Source organism: Hippocampus comes, unplaced genomic scaffold (assembly GCF_001891065.2).
Source record: "Hippocampus comes isolate QL1 unplaced genomic scaffold, H_comes_QL1_v1.1 scaffold104, whole genome shotgun sequence".
Classification (NCBI taxonomy): Eukaryota; Metazoa; Chordata; class Actinopteri; order Syngnathiformes; family Syngnathidae; genus Hippocampus; species Hippocampus comes.
Genome location: NW_017806072.1, coordinates 1,881,910 through 1,904,446, shown reverse-complemented (window position 1 = coordinate 1,904,446; position 22,537 = coordinate 1,881,910). Strand labels below are relative to the sequence as shown.

At 40.2% G+C, this 22,537-nt stretch overlaps 1 protein-coding gene and 1 long non-coding RNA gene across 3 annotated transcripts in view; one reads left to right on the top strand and one right to left on the bottom strand.

Moving 5' to 3' along the window:
• The window catches only part of LOC109530500 (leucine-rich repeat-containing protein 4C-like), a 53,421-nt gene extending 37,050 nt beyond the window's left edge, over nt 1-16,371 (top strand). For both annotated transcript variants that reach the window (XM_019894299.1, XM_019894298.1), the window contains 2 exons: nt 191-264; nt 13,934-16,371. In XM_019894299.1, the coding sequence (XP_019749858.1) occupies nt 13,985-15,931 (1,947 nt within the window). In that variant the 5' untranslated portion in view covers nt 191-264; nt 13,934-13,984 and the 3' untranslated portion in view covers nt 15,932-16,371. The remainder of the gene's footprint in view (nt 1-190; nt 265-13,933) is intronic.
• Nucleotides 16,152-18,140, bottom strand: LOC109530501 (uncharacterized). The gene is made up of 2 exons (XR_002171019.1): nt 17,492-18,140; nt 16,152-17,364 (listed from the first exon to the last, which is right to left on the bottom strand). It is a non-coding gene; the product is annotated as an uncharacterized LOC109530501 (long non-coding RNA).
• Between the last annotated feature and the right edge of the window lie 4,397 nt (nt 18,141-22,537).

The following is a 22,537-nucleotide window of genomic DNA, read 5'->3' as shown; positions in this document are numbered from 1 at the left end:
GTGTGTGTGTGTGTGTGTGTGTGCGCGTGCATGTGTGTGTGATTATTTAAAGACGGGTGAAGAGATCAATTTATTTATTTATTTATTTTTATCCCAGCAAGCTTGCAATCACACCACATTATTCATGTTGTGTTTCACAGGAGAGTACATTGAAGTAGTAATCATTTTATTTTGTCCCTTGCATTTTCAGGGCTGGTATTATGTTGGAATGGGGGTTTAAATGACAATGACCGGAATCCCACTGGATTGTAATTGACTTGGCAGGTAAGAACTCACTCTGACACACACTCTGAGATCCACTTTGTAATGAAAATGACGCAAAGAGTGTTTCACTGTTAATTTTCGGAAAGAGAGAGGAGTAAGTCACTCCAGAATGTGGAGTTTGGCTTTGCTTGGATTTAGTTAAATCTACAAGTAAATTAAAAATGCACACATAAGACATCTCCATTTCTTCAGGATTCCCTCCACTAAATTCTGCCCCCCCCCCCCCACACACACACACACACACAGTCTGCAATGCTCCACAACACTAGGTGGCAATGCACCATCTTTCAGCTTCCACTGCTATAGGACATTTCCACTTGACCTATTACATCATGTCAAAACATTGTAGCTGTGGATGTAATAAAATGACTAACTTAACAGCTCTCCTCATCACGTGCATCACATACTAACATTTGTGGATGCTTTTTCCTGTTATATAAGATATGTGTCTTCAATGGGGTCAGCAAAATCAGAAGCACTATCAGAAGCACCTACCTTCATTTACAACCTAAATTATGATATGTGTTCCATTGAATTGTATTGTTATTCTGTATATTTCAATATTTACAATTAGTCTGGATTTCTGGGCTCATAGTATCAATGCCTACAACCTCTCATGTACCGTATATTGCTGGCATGATACATGTAGTATGCATTTGAGAAAGGTGCAAAAGTAGAAAATGTATTTTAGGTTCACAAGACTTTGCAATATGAATCAATTTATTGGCCAAGTATGTAGGAAACAAACAAACAAACAAAAAAAAAACAATGAACCAAAAGGGGGAGATAGAGCGGAAGCCTGGCAGTCCACTGTTAAATGCCCCGATATCTTAGATGTGAAAAGAAAACAATGGGGAATAAGAGGGGGTAAAAAAACAACAGACTCCAAACATTCTCCTTAAGTGGGAGCATTGTTTGAGTAAGAGAAAAAAAACCTTAGCACAGGTATCTTACATTTAAAAGACAAGTACAGTCATACCTCGGTTTTCAACCATAATCCGTTCCAGAAGGTTGTTAGAAAAGCTATTTGTTCAAAATCCAAAACTATTTTATTTCCCCATGATTAAGGGCTAATACACAATACCGAAATAACAAAAAAAACAAACAAATAGAGGTTCGTAAATCACAACAAACACGTCTGCTCACAATGAACGTTACACGAGGAAGCATCACTTCTGTTAAAGCCAATCCAGTTGGAACACGTGGGGCCAAAGCGAATAGGAATCCAACGACAACATTGCTATTGCGGGGAATGTGTTATTGTCGTTTCATATGTTTCATATGTTATGTTTGCATGTCGAGCACCTGTGGCTTATCAGTCTCGGGCTCTGGAAGGAGGGGTAAAAGGCAAGTAGGAATGCTTGCCTCCGATCAAATTTTCTTCGTCCAGGGGAAAATCCAGATAGCAGTTGTTTTGGGAACAGGCCGTCCACAATTTCGACATCAGTTTCTGTATTTCAACCATCATGTTGTTCTTTAGCAGCTAGCTCAGCATAGTGCAGATTTTTTTGTTCATATTCTTCATCCATGGAGTCTTCCCAGGGTACAGTATCTCAGTTGTCTTAAATGCACATCGACACATGAGGATCGAGCATTGAGGAGGTTCCACAGACTAGCTAAAATCGAGTAGTCACTGATCGATTTTTTGCAGAAGTCTTTTGGCACCTTGACTGTGACGTATTGTACAAAAGTCTGTGCTAGATATATAGTAAATGGACCAGGACTATCACTCCTCGATCATGTTAGTTTAAATATAAATATTTTGATCAGTCCGTTTTATTTTGGGCAGATACTGATTTTGATTGATACTGAAATGACTGATTCATGCTGGCTCATGTTTACAATGCAATACACGTCTGTAATGATTTTGAAATAATTTGTCAAATGCATTTGGCCACATCAAGAAACTAAAAAGTCTTGATGGTTCTAGACTGTTTTTGCATTCTGCATAATACATAATCATCACATCAACACTGAATACGTATTTACAAGTCACTCCAAACAAGCACGAGGATTGTGGGGTGCGGGTGGTGGGTGCGGGGTAGCCCACTCATGATCGGATTCGTGAAAAGTAATGGGGTTGATCAAATTTGACTTTATTTTAATTTCACCTAAACATAACGTAACACAGTGGTTCTTAACCTTCTTAGAGGTACCGAACCCAACCAGTTAATATGCACATTCACCGAACCCTTCATTCGTGAAAAATAAATATATTTATCTTTTTATATTTATATTTTTTTACAAATTCAAGATCTAAAAAAAACACTCCATTTCTTAAAAACAGAAAAAAAAGTAAATAACATTTCAAGAGATAAGTATACTTTTTTTTTTTTTTCAACATAGTATCACGACAGTCACACATTGACTACTAAGCGAACTAAATTTCCCACCGCACTGATTGGACAAGCAATGTAATGTGATCATCTGCAGCCACTGATGGCCAAGCGGGCGTGTCATAACTAATTGACATGTTGAGTCGGGTGTGTCTTACTCTCCATGGCAGAGGCTCCATCGAACCCCTGAGACCGATTCACCGAACCCCTCGGTTTCGATCGAACCCGGGTTAAGAACCACTGACGTAACATAAAGCATCATGTCAACATGAATGGTGTTGGGCAAGTTGCTTCCAAAATGTAATATATATAATATTACTAGTTACTTGCAATTGAAAGTACGGTAATGTTTTTTTTTGGGGGGGGGGGGTTGTTTGTTTGTTTTTTTTGTTTTTTTTTTACAATATTACCATCTTTGTCAAGTAATAGATTACTCTAAGTTTAAGTTCCTTTTTTAAAAAATGTGGGATTCATTGAGTTAATGACGATTTAAATACTTGAAAAGTACAACATTTGCAACAGTTGCTGAAGAGAAAAGCTAAATGCAGAAGACATGAAAGAAAGTTGACATTCTGACTCAAAGAAAGCTTGACAGAGTGACAAATCACCACTTCCTGCTTATCTACTAAAGGACCAAATCATAATAGGACAACAGCAACTGCATAGCAACTGATATATTAAGGAGCCATCAGTAGTCCATTATGTCTTTTCATCTGGCACATCTAAGCCGAGGGCGGGTGTCCTCAGAGGAAGTGATTATTTTAGTCATCTGTATCAGCTATAGATGTGTATATGACCTGTAATAAACTATAACTGTGCTTGTATGCACCTGCCTCACAGGTCCTAAAATTGGGAAACAATATCTTGTTTTGCTTAGAATTATGTACCGTGTATATATAGGAAGAGACATTCTTGCAAAAACAAAACTACCGGTAAGCAAAAAATGGAAGTACTGTCATAATTTAAAAAAAAAAGCCAACCTTGACTTTTCAGAGCCTCTGCCGTGCTGATCTACTGCTCAACTGAGCCTGTGTACGTGTGTGTAATGACTCATTGATCAAGGACATAATACATGGGTCCTTGAACACGTCAGGAGTGGAAGAGTTTGAAAATATTAACATTCATAGATTGAGTACATTATTCAGTTTCATTTTTTTCTGCCTATTGATTCACTCTTGTGATGCCCAGCCACTCATGGGCCCACCCTAAACCACAGCTAGCATTGAATATGTTGACCAGTATCTCATGGGTTGTGTCTTGGATTTTGATATGCTACTTTCCTTTCTCTCAGGTTATTTATCACAGGCACAAGCTACTGTATGGTGACAGTATGCCTGTTTTAGCACACAATTGTGTGACGCATACTAACCCTGACCTCACTGCAACACCAGAGAGTGAAAGCCAGAGTGTGAGGCCTGAAAACGGTCATCTTTTATCCTTGAAGAGTAGTTAACATCCATCTTCTGCCGTGAAAACAGTGATCTGAGAATATTATTGAATTAAGAACCCGTTTCGGATTTATCTACAGACTGGAGTTGTGCTCATGTGGGACCTGGAGAACTTCTGGATCTCAATGGAAGTACTTTTTAGCAGTGCTGGGTAGTATGCGGGGCTGCTTGTTGTGAGACTACCATCTTAAGTACATTCACAGTGGCTGTAGTAGAATTTTCTATTTTGATAATTAACTGATCCATAATTCATATGGGGATATCAAAAATGCTGATCATTTATTCTCTAATACAAGTGAAATAAGCTTGTTGTTTACTGGTGAGATTGCCAAATAGTTGGATTTGTTTTGCTTGAATTTCACATGAAACATGATTAACATATACAAGGCTCTCTGTGATGTTGATTGACCGCTTTCACGACATTGCATCAAAAATGAAAGAATACTGGATGGACAGGTATTGAAAGACAGATACAGCGTCAAAGTTGTAGCATAATGAGAATGCCATTGTCAAAATGTGCATATGTTTTGCACTTTTGTTAAACAAAAACATCGACTATCTAAAAAACGAGAGCAAATTCGGAAAAAGCAATGCCATTTCCAGATGCAGTGACATCAAAACACCCTAAGGCTGTTATAAATTTTGGGGCACCAAAATGAATGTTGACCAGTGTTATCATAGTGAGTAATATGAATATAGCGCAAATGCTTTTAAATCCAGGATAACAAATATGCTCTTTTCCCATAACAATCGTCATTTGTGGCGGCCCGGTAGACCAGTGGTTAGCATGTCGACTTCACAGTGCAGAGGTACCGGGTTCAATTCCAGCTCCGGCCCCCCTGTGTGGAGTTTGCATGCCTGCGTGGGTTTTCTTCGGGTATTCCGGTTTCCTCCCACGTTCCAAAAACATGCATGGCAGGCTGATTGGACACTCTAAATTGTCCCTAGGCGTGCGTGTGGGGTTGGATGGTTGTTCATCTCTGTGTGCCCTGCGATTGGCTGGCAACCGATTCAGGGTATCCCCCGCCTACTGCCCGAAGACGGCTGGGATAGGCTCCAGCACCCACTGCGACCCTAGTGTGGATAAAGCTGTTCGGAAAATGAATGAATAATTAACGTCGATCAAAATCAAAACGCCCAACGTACCTAAGCTAGCTGCTAGACACTAATGCTGGAGACACTAACGCTGGAGCCACCGCTAAAGTCAGTGTAACTAAGTAGTTTTTTTTTTTTTTTTTTCGTGGCGTCACCACGTTGGTGTTTTGCCGCTAGCTTCACTAGCTTCGCCCACACTGCACATGCAAGTAATTAAAAACAAAAAAAAAAAACTTTATTTGACATAAATGTGTCACATTAGACATTAAATATGTTGGAATGACAGTATGTTTTCGCTTTTGTTTTGTTTTTCCTTTACATCTACAAGTCGGCACCGGTAAACATCGATAAAATTTTATTTTATTTTTAATTATGAACCTGTGTATAATATGGTGGGATGATTTTGGGATCATTTAATACAGAAAGAAAATTGTCTTAGTGACGGTATTTTATGGTGCTTTGGTGATCACATAGCGTGGTAGTGTTCACACGCTACATTTTCCAGGCACTTCTGCCCTCAAAGTGCATCCTTTCCATTTGACATCACTTATTTTGTAGTTATCCCCCAGTTGAAGCCCACTTTAGACTTGTGCAGAACCTTTTGGATTATGGGAAATGTTCAGCTACACACAAATGGAAGAGGAGGGGGCAGAGGTGCATCGATCTGATCAAACCCAATGGGCCATACCTGAACAAGTCATTCTATGTACTGTATTGAGCATCACAGAACACCATACGTTCTTCTGGGTATGGAGTGTCGGGTCTTTGGGATCTAGCGGCCTTTGTCTCAGGGTGTTACCAGGCTTGAAGTGCACTGGAATGGTGTGTTGGTTGAAAAGCTTTTTCTGATTTTCTCAGACATACCTGACAGATCGATCGAATGACAAGTTTGTGGTGTCTATCAATCCTTTTTTTCTCATTCACTTTACTATTGTTCCTTCGAGAGGTAGATTTGCTTTTTGAAATGACCAGCTGGGGTAAGGGCCTGCCTCACATGCCAATGTTCTTTCTCTTTGGCCTGTGTGCTGTTTGGCAGATTATCATCTCTGTGTTGTAGTTGATAACGCTCAGTTTGTGTTCCAGTGGAGGGTGTGAGTCAGAGTAAGTATTTGTCAGTGTGTGGGGGTTTATTGTCAGGCCCAACATGGATCCCCCTGTCAACGCCAAAGTAGACATCACGGTCCAAAAAAGACAACTTGTTGTCTTTGAAATCTTCACATGTGAATTTATTTTCCACTGAGATAATGTGCTCGGTGAAGGCTTTGCACTTCCTGGCTTTGGATTTTAACCCATGTGTCAGCCACATATCTACACCAATGACTTTCAATTAGGTTTCCTCAAAGGAGCTCAGAGCCCTCGTTTCCATGTCCCCTATGTACGAGTTTGCTTTGATGTGGCATGCCAGGGAGCCCAGAGCAGAGCCTTCTTTTTGTCTGTAAAATATTCTCACAAATTTAAAGTATGCGGTGTTCAGGCAAAGTTCCAACAACTGGCATATTTCTACTGGCTTAAGGATGCGTCTGTCTTGGATGCTGTGATCAAGCAATAGCCATTGCCTCACACATATCATCTTCTACGAGACTCATTATTGTTATTGTGTAACTGTATGTATAGGACTTTTAAGAAGCTGTGGTTGTTTTCTGTGCTCTAGAAGTAAAATTGAGTTGCGTATCTCTACAAAACTTTGCATAGTAATGTAATTGGCCAAGTGAACTTTATGTCCCCAAAAATGGCTGTCATATTTTCCACGTTTATAAAGAGATGGTCTTTCAAAAGGAAAATGATAAAGCGCAACTATTCAAATTTGGTCATAATATATAAACCCCATTGATACATTCTCTGTTCTGCTTATCCTCTCTAGGCTCACGGTTGTGCTGGAACCTAAACCAGCTGACTGCCCTTGAACTCGTCGTCATTCTATTGCAGGGCATAATATATAAACCCATATTGTAAATGTTAAAGTCCTGTAGAGTACACCAAAGAGTCTAAATTGTCCATGGAAGTGAATGTAAATGTGAATGGCTATTTGGTCTACAGCAGGGATGTCAAACACGTTTTTGTCGCAGGCCACATTGTAGTCAAACCATATGACTGTCAAACCATATAAAGAAGTCAAGAATAATTGTTTATTCAACTATTGTTTAAGTGACTGTAATGAGGGATTTAGTAACAAGACAATACTAATATTTTTTAGTTATTACATATGAGAATGTGAAATTCTGCAAGCATCAGTCATGGAAGTTTACAAGTTTGATTTGCTTTCACAGGCCTCATAAAATGATGAGGCTGGCCAGACCTGGCCCCCAGGCCTTGAGTTTGACACCTATGGTGTACAGTATATGTCGCCTGCAAATTCACCAGTCCAGGGTACTTCCCCAAATTCAGCAGGGATAGGCTCCAGTTTACCCGACTGTGGACACGTGGGATAAAATGTGAATGGATAGAAAAACATTTACGGTACCTTATCTCGGAAATGAGGTGTGAATAGTTGCAAGAATTAAAATGAGTAAGAAATCTAAAAGCACAATATCACTGCTTTAAACTTATGTTTTTGTTTGTGTGAGCATTGACACAGGACTTACAGCGACTATTATTCAGAAGAAAGACCAATGTAAGCCATAGTGAAGACTGTGAGGCTTCAACAGCTCTCTGGAGACCGTTCTTACAGCTTCAAAAGTATGAGCCGACCTGACTTTGCTGATGCATATTTAAATTCCTGACAAAAACATCGAAAAACACTGAAATAAATGTCAAACGTGCAATGTGAGGTTGAACAAACCAGAAATAAGTACATGTTATGAATTCTGCTCTCATAATTTATTCAAATGAAACCAACCCTATCCTACATGAGAATAAAGTTGTTAAAATGAGAGAGTACACGCTTCTAAATGACATGGCGGGGATGTCACATAACTGCCACCCATTCATGCTCCAGTTTTTTTTTCTTCCATTTAAATTTTAAATGAAATCAAATCTAAAATAATAGTTTGGTTCTGTACCATACGTCTGGCATTTTGGTTTTTGAAAAACAGATAATGCACCACCATTTGGGACCCCTAGTTGCAGTCCCATCTTTCAGTATCTAAAGGATGGGCCTACTTTCATACCTCATTGTCTAAATCAGGGGTCGTCCAACTTAAATACTCAGAGCCATTTGAACAGTCTCACAAAAAAATAAATAAATTCAAAAAAAATCACCTGGCGTTAAGAAAACCTTTTTGATATCAAAAGTGACAATAACGCGTATGTTTTTTTTAGTGGGGGGGGTTGTTTTTTTCCCCTGTATGTATAAAAAAAAAACAGTATATTACATCATGGAACTGCTCCAAAGAAAGTGTCCTTTTAAATTTTTATGTAACAAAAACATTCAAAACTATGAAAAAAGACTCTTGGTTGAAGCTGACTTTCAAATAAAATAGTCTCTATTTGAGTCCTCGTGTTTATGAAATGAAAGCCAAACGTAAATCATCCACTCGCAGCGAATGAGTCAGAGTAAGTATTTGTCAGTGTGTGGGGGTTTATTGTCAGGCCCAACATGGATCCCCCTGTCAACGCCAAAGTAGACATCACGGTCCAAAAAAGACAACTTGTTGTCTTTGAAATCTTCACATGTGAATTTATTTTCCACTGAGATAATGTGCTCGGTGAAGGCTTTGCACTTCCTGGCTTTGGATTTTAACCCATGTGTCAGCCACATATCTACACCAATGACTTTCAATTAGGTTTCCTCAAAGGAGCTCAGAGCCCTCGTTTCCATGTCCCCTATGTACGAGTTTGCTTTGATGTGGCATGCCAGGGAGCCCAGAGCAGAGCCTTCTTTTTGTCTGTAAAATATTCTCACAAATTTAAAGTATGCGGTGTTCAGGCAAAGTTCCAACAACTGGCATATTTCTACTGGCTTAAGGATGCGTCTGTCTTGGATGCTGTGATCAAGCAATAGCCATTGCCTCACACATATCATCTTCTACGAGACTCATTATTGTTATTGTGTAACTGTATGTATAGGACTTTTAAGAAGCTGTGGTTGTTTTCTGTGCTCTAGAAGTAAAATTGAGTTGCGTATCTCTACAAAACTTTGCATAGTAATGTAATTGGCCAAGTGAACTTTATGTCCCCAAAAATGGCTGTCATATTTTCCACGTTTATAAAGAGATGGTCTTTCAAAAGGAAAATGATAAAGCGCAACTATTCAAATTTGGTCATAATATATAAACCCCATTGATACATTCTCTGTTCTGCTTATCCTCTCTAGGCTCACGGTTGTGCTGGAACCTAAACCAGCTGACTGCCCTTGAACTCGTCGTCATTCTATTGCAGGGCATAATATATAAACCCATATTGTAAATGTTAAAGTCCTGTAGAGTACACCAAAGAGTCTAAATTGTCCATGGAAGTGAATGTAAATGTGAATGGCTATTTGGTCTACAGCAGGGATGTCAAACACGTTTTTGTCGCAGGCCACATTGTAGTCAAACCATATGACTGTCAAACCATATAAAGAAGTCAAGAATAATTGTTTATTCAACTATTGTTTAAGTGACTGTAATGAGGGATTTAGTAACAAGACAATACTAATATTTTTTAGTTATTACATATGAGAATGTGAAATTCTGCAAGCATCAGTCATGGAAGTTTACAAGTTTGATTTGCTTTCACAGGCCTCATAAAATGATGAGGCTGGCCAGACCTGGCCCCCAGGCCTTGAGTTTGACACCTATGGTGTACAGTATATGTCGCCTGCAAATTCACCAGTCCAGGGTACTTCCCCAAATTCAGCAGGGATAGGCTCCAGTTTACCCGACTGTGGACACGTGGGATAAAATGTGAATGGATAGAAAAACATTTACGGTACCTTATCTCGGAAATGAGGTGTGAATAGTTGCAAGAATTAAAATGAGTAAGAAATCTAAAAGCACAATATCACTGCTTTAAACTTATGTTTTTGTTTGTGTGAGCATTGACACAGGACTTACAGCGACTATTATTCAGAAGAAAGACCAATGTAAGCCATAGTGAAGACTGTGAGGCTTCAACAGCTCTCTGGAGACCGTTCTTACAGCTTCAAAAGTATGAGCCGACCTGACTTTGCTGATGCATATTTAAATTCCTGACAAAAACATCGAAAAACACTGAAATAAATGTCAAACGTGCAATGTGAGGTTGAACAAACCAGAAATAAGTACATGTTATGAATTCTGCTCTCATAATTTATTCAAATGAAACCAACCCTATCCTACATGAGAATAAAGTTGTTAAAATGAGAGAGTACACGCTTCTAAATGACATGGCGGGGATGTCACATAACTGCCACCCATTCATGCTCCAGTTTTTTTTTCTTCCATTTAAATTTTAAATGAAATCAAATCTAAAATAATAGTTTGGTTCTGTACCATACGTCTGGCATTTTGGTTTTTGAAAAACAGATAATGCACCACCATTTGGGACCCCTAGTTGCAGTCCCATCTTTCAGTATCTAAAGGATGGGCCTACTTTCATACCTCATTGTCTAAATCAGGGGTCGTCCAACTTAAATACTCAGAGCCATTTGAACAGTCTCACAAAAAAATAAATAAATTCAAAAAAAATCACCTGGCGTTAAGAAAACCTTTTTGATATCAAAAGTGACAATAACGCGTATGTTTTTTTTAGTGGGGGGGGTTGTTTTTTTCCCCTGTATGTATAAAAAAAAAACAGTATATTACATCATGGAACTGCTCCAAAGAAAGTGTCCTTTTAAATTTTTATGTAACAAAAACATTCAAAACTATGAAAAAAGACTCTTGGTTGAAGCTGACTTTCAAATAAAATAGTCTCTATTTGAGTCCTCGTGTTTATGAAATGAAAGCCAAACGTAAATCATCCACTCGCAGCGAAGCAAAAATTCTGTCTGCATCTGTGTGCTGTCATCATTGGATCACGTGCGTTCCCAGTAGCGTGCAACCGTGTGTCGATGCCTGATGCGAACGTGCGGTTGCAGACGGATTTTACCCATCAGAAACCAATTGTGAATGGGGGGGGGGGGGCACTGGCGGCGAATGAATGCCTCATTTAGATGCTCCTCTGAGGTTGCAAGGGGAATTCACTGCTATCAACTTCAACTAAAAAGGACTCCAGGTATATTTGTAAACTAAGAGTCCATTAAAATAGATATTTTACCCAGTTCAATATTTTACCCAGATTTTTGTAAGACGTCACCTTCATCTTCACACTCAAGATTTTAAACTGTCACCTGTGAGGTTACGCAAGCGATGTTTGTATTTCATATAATAGGGCATAGCATTAAATGTTCTCTTTTTGTTAGATTTATTTTTTGTTTTCTTGATTTATCCATGATTTCACCTACCGACAGGCGAATAGCTCAATAAATCTTGACGGCAGGCATTGCACATCGGTGGCTCTGACTCCTCATTTTACTCATTAAAATATATTTAATGATATTATAGAAAGTACTCATGATTGACTGTATTCCCTAAAGTCACAGAGAGCCACGGTAGAAGGATCAAAGAGCCACATGTGGCTCTGGAGCCGCATGCTTCCGACATCTGGTCTAAATACACACCAGATTGTTTACTTTTCCTTTTTTTTTTTTTTGAAATATAGTACACAGTGTCTACTGTATAGACTAATGGTCTCAAGGACAATATAGAAGACTGATAGAGTTTGCAAGAGTTTAAGGCCTCGTTCCCCATTTTCTAATATTAACAGAGGAGTCAAAGTAGGTTTAACGGCAGCTACAAACATTGGCTCATTGGAAGAATGATTTGCCCAATTTTACCACGAGTGAAATCCAATACTGTGGCTGGAGTCATGAGTAATGCAACAGCTGTTGTAAAAAAAATATTATCCAGTGAGGAGTACAGACCTGTACCTTTAACCAGCCATGCAACATTTATACCTCTATTGAAAAGGGTGTGTGCAAAGGGAAGACTTGTGTTTAATATAGATTCCACTTTGGAATCCATGTCGGAATTTGGTTTCTATTTCGAGCTGTTGCAGGAATGCAGGCATGGTCACGAAGTGACCCGATTTGATTTATATCTCATTAATCTCTCCCTCTCTGTCTTCACTCTTTTTCTTTCAAGTGTAGAACACGGGCCGACCTTCCCCTGTAATATATGCTTCTCATCCTATAATCTTACATCATCATGCCTCCTGCATAACATGCAAATTGAAAGCAGTAAGCCACTCTCACATCATAATAAGCATCATCAGCCAAGACTCATTTTCCTCACTTCCTTGTTCTTTTTTCTCCCCAAAAGGAACCAAATGAAATCAAATGAATCTAGTGACAATGAAAGACAAAAAGAGAAAATACTTTTAGCCAGGCGTGTCGAAGGCCGGTCATCAAGGGCCGCTGTCCTGCATGTTTTACACGTCTCCCTCGTCCAACACTCCTAATTCAAATCATCAGGATCATTATCCCTCAGTTTGGTGATGAGCTGAGCATTTGAATCAGGCAGGATGGCGGCCCTCGAGGACCAGAGCTGAACATGGCTGCTTTCGGCCTTTTGGGAAGCTGTGGCATCACCTAAGCAAATTGAACATCCAATGAATTAGACATGTCAGACATTTTGTCGCCATTCAAAAGTCACTGAGCAAAATTCCCTTTCAGGTATTGGAAACGCGAGGACCGTTCCTTTATTTTGCAGGAGACTACGAATAGACACAGACATGTGAAACCAGCTATATTAATATCTGGATCTGACGCGCAACCCAGAACAGATCACCTCTTGTTTTAATTCACTTGTTTTTCATACAGTATGAATAAAAGCATTACATCATAGCCTGGTCTATCCCAATACATTGATTATTCAATCAAAAAAATAGCACTCAATGACTCACTGAATGATTGAATCATAATAATAAACTGGACACTGCTTCATTTGTCTAAAACAATTGTGCTCCTCAAGATCCAGCGTCCTGTTCATTTAGGCCATCAATATGTACTGCTGATGGATGAAGAGAAACTGGCGGTTGACAATCTTACTCAAGTTGAAGAATTCTTTCATTTTCTTGATATGATGTCTTGTAGTTACTGCGTATTTTTTAAAATCATTTTTAATCAGTCTTGCAAAACAAAAACCCAATTAAATCACTTTGATTGTGTACGAAAGCCTGGATTATAAATGCTTTAGAATAGCGGCATCTCCTCTTGTACTTCAATTTGGATTTGATGATTTATCGCTGTCGGTTGAAATACAAAGAAGAAAATAGAGCAATTTGATTGTTTAATGAGCGTGATTCATGGTTACTAAAGAGCCTCTTTTTGTCATGTTCATAATTACGTTCTCCTTTGAAAATATTTGTCTGCCTTTGTCTAAATCTGCATTTCATTCATGGTTGAGACAATTATACCACAATTGATATTATTTTTTATGATTGCATTTTTTTTCAATTATTGTTTGATCAAGGGTAAAATAAGCACATGTACATTGCTGACACAATTATACTCATGCAAAATAACTTTCGGACACTTTAAAAGATCTATCTATCCAGTATCCATCTATCTATCATAGTAGGAGTAGTATATATTTTGTATTTCTGTAGTTAGAGTGCTTTCTCTTTTTCAAGGTCACTGAAGCCACTGAAATATCGATTCCAAAACATGATCTACCGGTACTCCATATGAAAGGCAAAGTTATTGTGCTGTATGAGATGCAAATAAAACACAACACCAAAAGCTATAATGATTGTAGTTTATTTGTATGTACCACATTAGTTGAAGGACGCTTTTGGCCTGTATATTATCTCACATTCAAAGACATTTTCTTGTGCTTTGTGTCATTCCAGTTGTCCCCAATCCTCTTTCCAGCAAGTGGAAGATCACTTAATGAATTATGAATGTTAAACAAGATGACCTCCTCTCAGCAGCAGCAGACGATGCGTGGTCCTAGGTGGAACCGGGCCTTGTCCGACCCTTTGTTTGTGCTGCTTCTGGCCCTACAACTTTTGGTGGTTGCGGGTCTGGTTCGTGCTCAGACGTGCCCTTCCGTCTGCTCCTGCAGTAATCAATTCAGCAAAGTCATCTGCACACGGAGGGGGCTACGAGAAGTCCCTGATGGCATTTCTACCAACACGCGCTACCTGAATCTCCAAGAAAACCTCATCCAGGTCATCAAAGTGGACAGCTTCAAGCACTTAAGGCATTTGGAGATCCTGCAACTGAGTAAAAACCACATACGCAAAATTGAGCTTGGGGCCTTCAATGGACTTGCGAGCCTCAATACCCTGGAGCTTTTCGATAACCGCCTCACCACGATCCCAAATGGGGCATTTGAGTACCTGTCCAAACTAAAGGAGTTATGGCTGAGGAATAATCCCATTGAGAGCATTCCCTCCTATGCCTTCAACAGGGTGCCCTCATTACGGCGGCTGGACCTGGGGGAGCTTAAAAGGCTATCCTACATATCCGAGGGGGCCTTTGAAGGACTGAGCAATCTTCGCTACTTAAATCTGGGAATGTGTAATCTGAAGGAAATTCCCAACCTCATTCCCTTAGTGAAACTGGATGAACTGGAGATGTCAGGGAACCAGCTGTCTGTCGTCCGGCCCGGTTCTTTTAAGGGGCTCATCCATCTCCAGAAGCTATGGATGATGCATGCTCAGATCCAGACTATTGAAAGAAACTCATTTGATGATCTCCAGTCACTAGTGGAGCTTAATTTAGCCCACAACAACCTTACGCTCTTGCCCCATGATCTGTTCACTCCTTTGCATCATCTGGAGAGGGTGCATTTGCACCACAACCCTTGGAATTGTAACTGTGACATACTCTGGCTGAGTTGGTGGCTCAAGGAGATGGTACCAGCAAACACAAGCTGCTGCGCACGCTGTAGCTCACCAGCTCACCACAAGGGGCGTTACATCGGTGAGCTTGACCAAAATTACTTTCACTGTTATGCTCCTGTGATTGTGGAGCCCCCCGCTGACCTAAACGTGACTGAGGGGAGCGCTGCCGAGTTGAAATGTCGAGCCAACTCTTTGACTTCTGTGAGCTGGATTACGCCTAATGGTTCCATTATGACACACGGTGCGTACAAGATCCGAATCTCAGTGCTGAATGATGGCACTCTAAACTTCACCAACGTTACCATGCAAGACACTGGCACATATACGTGTATGGTCAGCAATTCAGCCGGTAACACAACAGCGTCCGCCACACTCAATGTGTCCTCAACTGAGAACAGCAGCTTCAGCTACTTCACTACAGTGACCGTCGAGACGATCGAAACGCCACACAATGAAGGCTTCACCACGAGTGTGCAACAGAAGGTCGGCCCCACCCCCTCGGCTCATACGTGGAGGTCTGTTTCATCCAGCTCTACAACCACCACCACAGTGCGGACCCCTGTCTCTACTCGTGCCACAGAGAAGACTTACACAATCTCCGTCACTGAATTTGGTGGCGAAGGCTCCCTAAATGGCTTGGATGAGGTAATGAAGACAACCAAGATCATCATCGGCTGTTTTGTTGCAATCACGCTCATGGCAGCGGTCATGCTGATCATCTTTTACAAAATGCGGAAACAGCACCACCAGCAGAATCACCATGCGCCCACACGCACCATTGAGATCATTAATGTGGATGAGGACTGCGTAACCGGAGGACCAGGGATGGAGGGCCACCTGACTTTGCCTCCTCTTGAACATGAGCACCTCAACCATTATAACACATATAAAACAGCATACAACCACGCCTCCACTATCAACTCCATACACAGCTCAGCGCATGAACCTTTGTTAATCCGGGCAAACTCAAAAGACAATGTGCAAGAGACCCAAATCTGAACATTCTTTTCTCAAACGATGGAATTTGAACAAGACTCAAATATGAACGAACCATGTGTGTTTGGCAATTCAGTGGTTGGTGATGTTCATTGAAGGACTTTGGTAATTAGCATATGTCCGTTATAAAAAAAAGTGTCTTTAAAAAAGTTATTTATTTAAGAACAAAGACTATTGTTGTTCAATCAAGGGGAAAAAAAATATTCAGCAGTTGTTTTTCTTTCAAAGCATAATTCACGTCACGCCTCCTCCTTTTTAGATTATGCTCAGAGACAATAGAGCCAAAACAAATGAAACAAGAAAACTTTATATTTGGTGAACCATAAACTTTGTTTTCCCAATGAATGCAGAGCACATGACATTTTTCTCCAACTGTGGAGTAAGTGGTAAAGTATTCTATGACCATCTAATACCTGGATGAAATAAATATTAAGTTACCTGTTGTTTCAAGGTGTTCAGCGGAATTGTCAGTAAAGATAGTTGTTTTCCCAGTAAAGAGAATGACACAGTTGTGATAAATCTTGCTTTGAATTTTTCTCCTCACTTAATTTGTTGCATTTCCCATCTTCCAAAATGCCCACTCAGATCTCAAACGCAAGGCCAAATGGAAGAAAACTGTCACGGAAGTGGACTGAAACGTTTCCAACATTTCATGCTTTGCCCACAGTTTGCTGTCCGTATGTTTCCAAGCTTCCTGAGCTCCCCTTTTAAAGCATGTACCCCCTTATCTCATCTACAGGGCTGTAGAACTGCATGCTCTCAGGTTGACTGGTGATCTTAAACCCTTTATAGAGCTGTCTCAGCAGATTACCTGTAATCCGCGTGCCACATTTGCACATGGGCAGTGCCTGGCAGCTCCACATACACATCCCACACCCCTGCCAGTGCCACAACTCGGTCCTGTGCAGCACATTTCTTAGCTAAATGTGTGGAAGCTGGCATCAGCCAGATGTTTATGCTACACCTGCCTTACTCCCACAGCCTCATTTACATTTTAATTGACATGCCCATGAGCAAAATTGTGTAACGTAATCCTAAAAGCCCAATTTGAAAAACAATGCCAAGCACCACAACTTGAGGGGCTAGGTGGGCAATTGGTGAAGCCCGACACTTAGAATGAAGTATATTCAACTTAGAATCGTGAATGGTTGCCCACCCCAACCCGCAATTGTCTGTCAATCCTCCCTCCCCAACTCCACAATTTTGAAGAGTGAACGATGCAGCTAGATGAATAACCTATTGTTCCATTATTATACTTTCGTCCCCCCAACAAAACCAAAACACAACATACAACTGAATTATCAACACGCAATGTGTGAAAAAAATATTGCAGCATTTGATTCATTTCGAGACAAAACTGCACAAATTTACAAAACAAAAATGGTGTCCATTAGCTTCTGTTTTCTATTGCATTATTTTTTATAAGATGTGCAAAGCTTCCAAAACATATTTCACTGTTATCAAAAAATAACAAAAAAAAAAAAACATTGTTTTCCATATCTGTTTAGCCCACATCACACTGAAACAGACTAGCCGCAGAGATGAAAGTGTCATGTAGTCGACCCTCGTAATTTGCAGGAAAGGGTCCTTGAGCCAGGCCGCGAATAGCTAATTTTCGCGAGAAACTGATGCATCCCTACAAATAATGATCCTAATTGCGTATGAGTAGATTAAATTTTACATATACCACCAACTACAATCCCAAAACACTTTAATAGCTTTTCAAATGCTGACAAACATTATTGTACCCGGAAAAAACATACACTTAAGCATGCACATCCACAATGTAGAGTCCCTGTCCAGACAACAACTAAGATGATGATGAATTATCGTAGCTGTGAAAATTACACGGCACAGCATAGCACAAGAGTTACTGTACAATGATGGTGTCGACTGCGGATGCTTCTGAAGGTGCCTTTGCTGGTGCTGAAGTCAGCTGCTCAATGTAGCTGTGAACAGTGACTAGCACTTGGGTAAAAGCCAAAACTGCTGGATTCACTTTGGACCAACACAGACTAATGGGGGTAGATAGGTTTAGCAATGCTCTGCTAAGCTTTTTTAGGCCCTCTACTGGTTTCACATTCAGTCCACATTTATACAACACATCTTTATTCATATCGTGCTTTCGCGACAGCTGTAGCTGTAGCTGTAGCGAAGCGCTCGACAGAATAGTTAACATAAAATAACAAAATGCGGTAATATAACACAACATGTAACATCAGACATTGGACAATCATGCAATCGTAACCCCTATTCCCGCATTCGCCTTGTTTGAAGCAGTTATGGATGAAAGAGGAGAGAATCAAAATGTCCTTTCGCAGGTGTTTTAGAGACGTCACTCTCAACATACGCATGACGTCCCACACGTAGGCTACAGGCTAATTTTAAAAGTAAGCAAGAAGCTGTAGCGTCCACTGACGAAATAAGAGATTGGTTCGCTTCTCCTTTCTCATGTAAATGTGGTTCAACTGCAAGCGCCGACTCTCAGTTCCAAATACGCATCCGCGCTCCAGATTCGTTGCGCCTCTCTCCTCAGCTCCAGTAGCCATCCATCCAGCCGCACCAACGCAGGCTGTCTAACAGTACCGACATCTCCACTGAATAAAACGGGGCTTTGAGAAATTCTGCCCATTACAGGCGAAATTAAATAAATAAATAAATAAACACCCCGGGGCTGTTGAGCGGCGACAGTCGAATGGCGTCGACATTTCCCCGCATTAAAAATCAGTGCTGATACACGTGCCCTGCCGAGAAGGAGCTACCATCAAGCACACATGCTTCTCCTTTGACGAATGTCATGGCCAAAACGCTGAAAACAGTCCACAAAAGGTCCACACGAAGCACAACAAACATCATATGACTCAAAAAAAAAAAAAAAAAAAAAAGTAAAAGCTCTTGATGAGCTGTTGCAGACGACTGCCAACTACGGCGCCATCTTCAAAAAGCAAATTATGAATAAAACTCTTATAAGACACTAAAGACATGAGCACTCCAGTTCATCTATTTAGCCAAGCTGTCAATTATAGATTTAACAAAACTGCTGCTGGATCTGTCATTGGGTGAAAGAGTGTGACGATGTACAACGTCCGTCTACTTATACAACAAGTCTGGTGCAGTGCCGGTTTGGTCATGCAGACAAATCTGTTGTCATGATGAATCCTGCTTTATCTCATTTTAAGAAACCCTTCAAAACAATAAATATTATTCATATCACACACACACACACACACACACACACACACACATGCGCGCGCACACACACACACACACACACACACACACACACACACACACACACAGAGACAGAGAGAGACAGAGAGAGCGAGCGAGAGAGAGAGAGAGAGAGAGAGAGAGAGAGAGAGAGAAAGCCAGCCACATTTGTCACAAAATCTATCAAGGAGCTTTCACCAACAGACACAACAGCCTTCTTGCCTTTTGGATAGCTACCGTAGTTTGATATTTTGGGGTCTATTTAAAGGTGACAGTAACCATTGCCTCAATTTTAGCGATGCTACAATACAGTAAAATTATACATACTATAAAAAGTAGTTTTCCACGAAAAGAAATGGAAAGAAAAAAAAATCTGCCTCTTTCTTTTTTTTTTTTTTTTTGACATGTTACAATCTGCAAATCTGTGGATCCCAATCAGAGAATATGCGGGGTCCACTGTCCTGTATACTGTATTCATGGTACACCCTGAAACTATTTTTTTTTTTTTTTTCATTTTAATGCTGGTCCATGTCTTCGGTCTGTGCAGCATTCACATTTGAGCTGAATGTGACACATTTTGAACAGTTGACGAGCAAGCATAAAGAGAACAACTCTTCAAGTGACCCAGACTGGCTTGTTTGGTGTATTCCAAGGTTTGAATGATTCAGATTACACTTCACCAAAACAACCACAGCCAGACCACAACAATCATACTTAACATATCCTGCCGAACATGTGAATACAACCTTGATGAATCAGTGACCAATTAATCAAAACAATAAACGGATCCGAATGCTTGTTTCAAATATATTGAATAGATCTTTCACAGATGAGTACATGCAATGTTTATTATTATTATTTTTTTACACAAACAGACATTGTACATCTCCAAAAGGTTCCTTGAACTATAAAAGGTGTTGTATTTGCAATACAGTAACTCCCATTAAAATCACATCATTTTCATTAGATCTTTTGCAGTCAGAAAAATCCTCAACTCAATTTATTTCTCAAAGTTGTACGATGCAAAAGCAGTTGATGTCATTTTGCCATTCCAAGTGATCAGCTCATCAGAAAGGTTTTCAGAAGCGGTGGAGGGAGACATCTAAAAAAGGCTAGATCGACGCTCTCGAGGACCAGACCGGGGCACGCATTTCAAGCACAAGACGTGTTTTTTAAGGTTGCATCTTAAACTGGATCCCATTCCATTTATCGTCAACTCAGACCTCCCAAGCAAGTAATATTACCAAGGTTCCGTGCTAATATTAGTTACTGCTAAAGGACAGATCATTTTCTTTCCCCCTCAAGGATTATGACGCATCAATAAAGATTATGAGCACTTTGGGGTGCAAAAGCTAATGAGTCTACCCAGCATGCCCATGGTTTGTATCAATAGTGTACAGGATATTAACATTAAGAGGGCAATGTTTAGCAAATTTAAAGGAAACAGTCATATGTTTGAGTGTGCTGCACATAAAACAAATGTCTTTTTGGAATGACTAATTCATTGATCTGAGATCCACAGATGATTTGGTGAATTATCCTAAAACATGCTTTGTGTTAGCCAAAGAATATTTACGACATCAAAATTCTAATTCTCTTTATTATTTAATCCCGTTGATGTTCCAGTTCTAATCTTGTTATTCACATGAGCCTGTTAAGGTTCCAATTTTGTTTTTATTTAAATTTTGTTTCAATTTAATGCCTTTTAGACAAGCTCCCTGATGTGTGTAAGATATTGAAATATTTCTGTTCTTACATAAGCATTTTTGAGAGGAAATGTAGTTGTAGATTTATACAAAAGTACATTTTTGAGACTGCAACATTTAAAAGGGACAATGCCCAGTGTGATGTTTTTTTTTTCTTGTTGCTGTTTGTTTTTTTGTTTCGTTTTGTTTTTACTTGTATCAACCAGCCGTCGAAAGACGCAAAGTGCTGTAAAGGACTAAGAGATTGATTTTCATGTAAGAATTATTACACAACCTTTCAGAAGATATGGAGGCTGATTAGAGAGACCAGAGTTTGTAGTACATACACAAAATATGGTTAAAATAAACTTGTTGTTTTTTTGGACCCGTCTGCATTTTGTGTTGTTTTCCATCCCAAATTAAGAAAACAATTTTTTTTTTTCACAACGTTACAGATAAGGGGTGTTCATACGGCAACTTTTACTCCGGTGTAGCACCGGAGCTGCCCCCCGTAGAGCGTTCACACGTACAATGTTATACCGGTGTAGCCCCTGAAAACAGCTTAAACCGGAGCAAATTCAACCCTGCTCAGGAGGTGGTTTAAAAATTTAATCCGGAGTAAATGCTAGTTTGCGGGGCAGCACCGATATAAAATGGGACGTGTGAACGCTACAGGGGTTGACTCGCTATGCGTGAGAAGAGTTCATTACATACGGGTATTGCATAACTTGCATCCTGGGTACTTTGCACTTCTTTCCTTTCTCTCTCTCATCCTTTTACAGTGTCTGATAGACCACAGTGTTGATTTGTCTGGAGAAGGAGAACCATCGTTTTTCGATATGTCACAAACAAGGCGGGGAAAAGGAAGTACACTTTACGCATGCGCACGTTTTATTTCCGTATTATACCGTATTGCACCGCCACAGAAACTGCCATGTGGACGCAAGTGGGGCTGCACCGGGGTTAACACGCTTCTCTTTAGTAAGCAGATTTATACAAATGTGTGCCATGTGAACACCCCTATATACAGTATGTTAAAAATTGAATTTATGGGTGTTCTGATGAGGATTTTATGCTGCAGATTCTGATACCGGTCACACAAGATTGAGATCGGCCGATACAGATTCCAATACTGATCAGGTGGATTAGCTGCATATTTCTCAATTGTGTAATGCATTCTGGGATGACGACATGATAAGATGCTTCCCACATTTCTGGCCTCTGCCATGCAAAGCAAAACATTTGCCCACTACTGTCAAAATGCCACAATGTGCAGCTTTTGGATGTCATTTTCAAGCAAAGAGAATAAAGGAAGTGAGGTAAGCCTCCAGAAAGCAAGATACAAAGTCTGCCTGGCCAAAAGACCCACAGCTGTGCGCTTGTCATTTTAGCCCAGACGCATTTGAGGCTTTTCATCGCTCTCAACTCATGAGAGAGCTCATTGATGTGCCTGGCTATAAACAACAGTTGAAACCAAATGTAGTGGCTACCATATTTCCTCACAAGGAGCTGAAATGCCCATGAGTGATGCGTGAAAACCAGAGGGGGGCATCGTCAGTCTGTTGAGTCCATCAGTGAGCTTCCTTCAGCATTTCAGGCCGGCCCAGTCCATCTGAGTCATCGGCAACAACAGTATGGCGTAGAGAAAGGTCTTACTGGTACTATGTCACACGCAGGGACTGCACGTCTGACATGCAACCAGATATAGAAAAAA